Source organism: Sinocyclocheilus anshuiensis, unplaced genomic scaffold, assembly GCF_001515605.1.
Source record: "Sinocyclocheilus anshuiensis isolate Anshui unplaced genomic scaffold, SAMN03320099.WGS_v1.1 scaffold508, whole genome shotgun sequence".
Classification (NCBI taxonomy): domain Eukaryota; kingdom Metazoa; phylum Chordata; class Actinopteri; order Cypriniformes; family Cyprinidae; genus Sinocyclocheilus; species Sinocyclocheilus anshuiensis.
Genome location: NW_015555744.1, coordinates 1,737,862 through 1,742,072, shown reverse-complemented (window position 1 = coordinate 1,742,072; position 4,211 = coordinate 1,737,862). Strand labels below are relative to the sequence as shown.

General features: G+C 37.8%; 1 protein-coding gene across 5 annotated transcripts in view; it reads left to right on the top strand.

Moving 5' to 3' along the window:
* Positions 1-4,211, top strand: part of LOC107673394 (serine/threonine-protein phosphatase 2B catalytic subunit alpha isoform-like) — a 64,469-nt gene that overhangs the window by 15,531 nt on the left and 44,727 nt on the right. For all 5 annotated transcript variants that reach the window (XR_001632399.1, XM_016466970.1, XM_016466968.1 and 2 more), the window contains exon 3: positions 1,827-1,951. Coding sequence is in view for 4 of the 5 variants with exons in the window: in XM_016466970.1 (XP_016322456.1) it covers positions 1,827-1,951 (125 nt within the window). In the remaining variant the exon portion in view is untranslated. The remainder of the gene's footprint in view (positions 1-1,826; positions 1,952-4,211) is intronic.

Sequence of the window (4,211 nt, the reverse complement as noted above, 5' to 3'; positions counted from 1 at the left end):
ATGGGTTATGAAAGGTTCATATTTTGGTTTTGGGAGTCCCCAACAAAAGGTTGACATGCATGCAAGGTCAAAAAACACTTTAATTGTCTTACAATATGCATTTATTTTTACTTTATTTGCTCAAGGCCTCCCAAACGATTCGCTCAACGATTCGCATTTTTCCAAACCCCTGCTTTGCGTGTGATTGAGCGGTCCTCTAATCTGCGGTGATTGGTCCGATGACCCAGTCTGTTGTGATTGGTCTACCGCATGCAGGGCATGTCGGAAACGGAAAGCCCATAACTCCAGGTAATAACAACGACAAACATTCACTATTCATCGACACATTTCTAGACAATTGCGAGCGAACAGATATTTCTGTTAGCCGGTTAGACCGAGACCTACAAGCTGCATGGAGCGAACACAACACACACACACAACTAAATACGTATTTTGCATGCTACAGTACAGAGTACATGACAGCAACAGTTTTTAAAAGAATTACTCCACTTTCAGAATAAAAATTTCCTGATAATTTACTCACCCCCATGTCATCCAAGATGTTCATGTCTCTCTTTCTTCAGTCGCAAAGAATTTAAGGTTTTTGAGGAAAACATTCCAGTATTTTTCTCCATATAGTGGACTTCAGTGGTGCTCAACGGATTGAAGGTTAAAAATGCAGTTTCAATGCAGCTTCAAAGGGCTCTACACGATCCCAGCCGAGGAATAAGGGTCTTATCTAGCAAAACGATTGGTCATTTTCTTAAAAAAAAAACAACAACTAATATTTATACACTTTTTAACCACAAATGCTCGTCTCTGTGAGGCGCATGCGTACTCTGTCTGTGTACAACGGTTCAAGACAGGGCATGTCTAAATACTCCCAACACTTTTCTCCTCCAACTTCAAAATTGTCCTGCATCGTTGTTTTACCATTTTTTATTTTTATTTTTTGTAAAGGGTGTTTGACCCTCCTTGCACGTTGACTTTGTAAATACTGGAGTCGGTGCTTCTGCAGCGATGTAGGATGATTTTGAAGTTGGAGGAGAAAATTGAGTTGGGAGTTTTTCGACATACCCTAACGGATTTACCCTCACACTGCCGAGCACAGCGTCTTCTCCACAGGAATCCGCTATGGTGTTTGAGGGAGGGGAGATTCAAGATTTCCCGGGTCTGCGCGTGCAACAAGTGGGCGGGCATAAATATGCTAATTTTTCATGTTGACGTCAACTTGAAACAGCTTAAGATTCGTTTTAAAAACGACTCGTTTTCATGAGCTGTTTTACGCACTGCATGAAAGGTAATTTTCAAAAATCCATAATAGGGCACTTTAAATTCAGCTGGTCCTTATCAGTGACAAACAGAGCTTGTTAAGCTTACTCAATTAATTGATGAAGATGTTGTGCTTGAAGGTTTAATTCTTGTTTGCGGCATGCCACGGTATTTTATGATGCAGATGTATTAGAGCTCATCTGTCCTCTATAGATATCGCTGCCATTGAGCATGAATTAATAGATGTCACAAACCCCTCTGGCTCTAGATACATTTTGTTTTATAAATGGATCCAGCCTCTGTATTTTCAGATATAGTGTCGTTGTTGCTAAGTGACAGAGCAGTCTTGTACATGTGGCTGTTGCTGGCTGGATGGATTTAAGTGAAGTGTTTGGTCTCTGTACAATCCAGCACTTCCCTATGGCATTTGTTTTATAATGTGATGTGATACAGAAAACCTTTTACCGCTTTGCTTACAGTTGCCATTGATTTCAACATGAGGCGGGTGTTAAGTACCACTCACTGAATGTGATGTGCAATGTTAAGCTTTTATTTTGTTTCCCTTTCACCCCCAGTATGTGGTGATGTTCACGGACAGTTCTTCGACCTCATGAAGCTCTTTGAAGTTGGTGGTTCCCCCGACAACACGCGCTATCTCTTCCTGGGCGATTATGTAGACCGAGGATACTTCAGTGTTGAGGTGAGTGGAAGTTCTTCAACTGAAGTAATCTAGGACAAGAGGCTAACACAGAATCTGCACCTGCAGAAATCTGGTTCACTGGACACTGTAACGCCTGTTATTCACAGATTTTTATACATCCTCCATCCTTTGTGTGTGTGTTTTAGGGCTGCACGATAAATCGCATGCGATATTTAATGTGCATCTTGTCATGCACATCATATATGATCGTGGGTTTGCGCAGCTTGTCAGTGAACAACGGCTCTGTGTTGTAAATACTGCTCCATGTGAAAGCACGCATGTGATGGAGATTTACCGCTGATTACAGAACCGGCTTTACTGACAAGATACGCATTAAATATCGCATGCGATTTATCATTCAGCCTTAGTGTGTTTTTCCCCCAAATTTTTGGCTAATTTATGAATTTAGCCAATAAGGCTGCGTTTAAATTACATGGTTCAAGTGACCCAATTCTGATTTATTTTTTTTTCTTCCCTTGTGGTACAGATCAGATACGACCCATGAACATGTAAGCAGGAGTAAAACGCATCGGTTCTGATATTCTCAGATCGGTTTCAGGCCTCATTCATGTGTGAAAATAAATCGCAGGTCAACTCAGGTGGATGCTTATTTAAGGGCCCTATGATTTAGTATTTTAGGGCCCTATGATTTCCGTGATGTGGAAAACGTGGACGGAATCGTGGAATCCAGTCATTAAAAAAACGCAATTTACTGAGTAATGCGGAATATCACAAAATTTGCAAAATCAAATCAAAAGTAGGTAAATTACACTTAAATCAAAACATGATATGGACTAGTGTCTGTGAATATTAAGCTGCAAAAATACCATTTAAATCTGAATCCTGCATGTACTGCGTGTCTCTGTGTGAATGAACGTTGCAGATGCGCAGTTTCGTTTACTACACACAAACTGAAGCATGTGTGATGCTCACGGTGCTTTCAGCTTCTGCCACCTCAATATGTGAGTACATGAACACATGAATAATCTCTAGAACTGCTCTGAGAGTCACTTCATGAGCATTTTACAGTTTCATTTGAGAAAAACTATCATATCATATGGGCTACAAACAGAAACTTGACCGTCTTCTCAGCAACCCCTCAAAATAAAAGTTCAGGTTAACTTGAAGAAATTGTGACAGAAATATGTTAATGTAATGATAGTACTACTAATAAAATTATCAAAACATTATTTTTTTAAGGAATATTTACCAAAAAATATTATTTACTAGAATTTATTTAGCAGAAAAATGTACACATTTTTGGGGGGGGGGGGGGATAATAATACATAATTTTTTTATGAAATCAATTGATTGGAGGTGCCTTTGATTATTAAAATTGAATGAAACCATTAAAATGAAATCTAAAAAGTAATGGAAAACACGGAATTTGGTAAAAATTAAACTGAATTTGAGAAAAAATAAAAAAACATTTCATAGGGCCTTAAAAATGTAATTTTTGTTAAACTTTTGATAAATTGCTGTTAAATTGTGCAAGTTTCATTAGACATGCTTTTTTATTAATAAAATTTAATTTAACCATTAAAACAGAGTATAGAAAAAATTAAACTGAATCCAGAAAAATTAAAACAGAATTTGAAAAAAATAAATAAATAAAAGCTGACTTCATAGGGCCCTAGTACTCAGGGATCTGTACATGTACCAGTGGGAAACTATTATTGCGTGCATGTCTGGGCTCATTCTTACTTGGCTGAGAATCTGACATCTTCTCTGAACTATCTGTTAAGGCATTATCAATGGCTACACTGCCACATTGGCAACAGTGCATCAACTACCACACATAAGCACAAAAGAGAGGCAAAGCAGATTGTGCTATAATATCTCTAGTAAAGACAATCGTGTTTAGTCTTATAGTTTACTATGTCATCTTTTACATAGTTACCACAGCTGCTCTGATAGGACAATTATATTATGGCTTGCTTTGCCTTAATGTTGACTTAAAACACAAATGAGTATGCCTAAATAACCCTGATGAAATCAACTAAAAAAGAGCTGAGATGTAGGGCTGTTCAATTCCAAAATTTTTCGAATCAACTCTGGAATTGATTCCTCAGTGGTGGTGTTGTTGTTTTTTTAAAGGCTAAGTCATGGAGTTTGTAAGACAAGTGTATTCTTTTTATATACGTTAGACACCAAGAAAAAATCCATGTGTTTGTATTGTATGTTTTAAATTTACATTTAGTCATTTAGCAGACACTTTTATCCAAAGCGACTTACAAATGAGGACAATGGAAGCAATCAA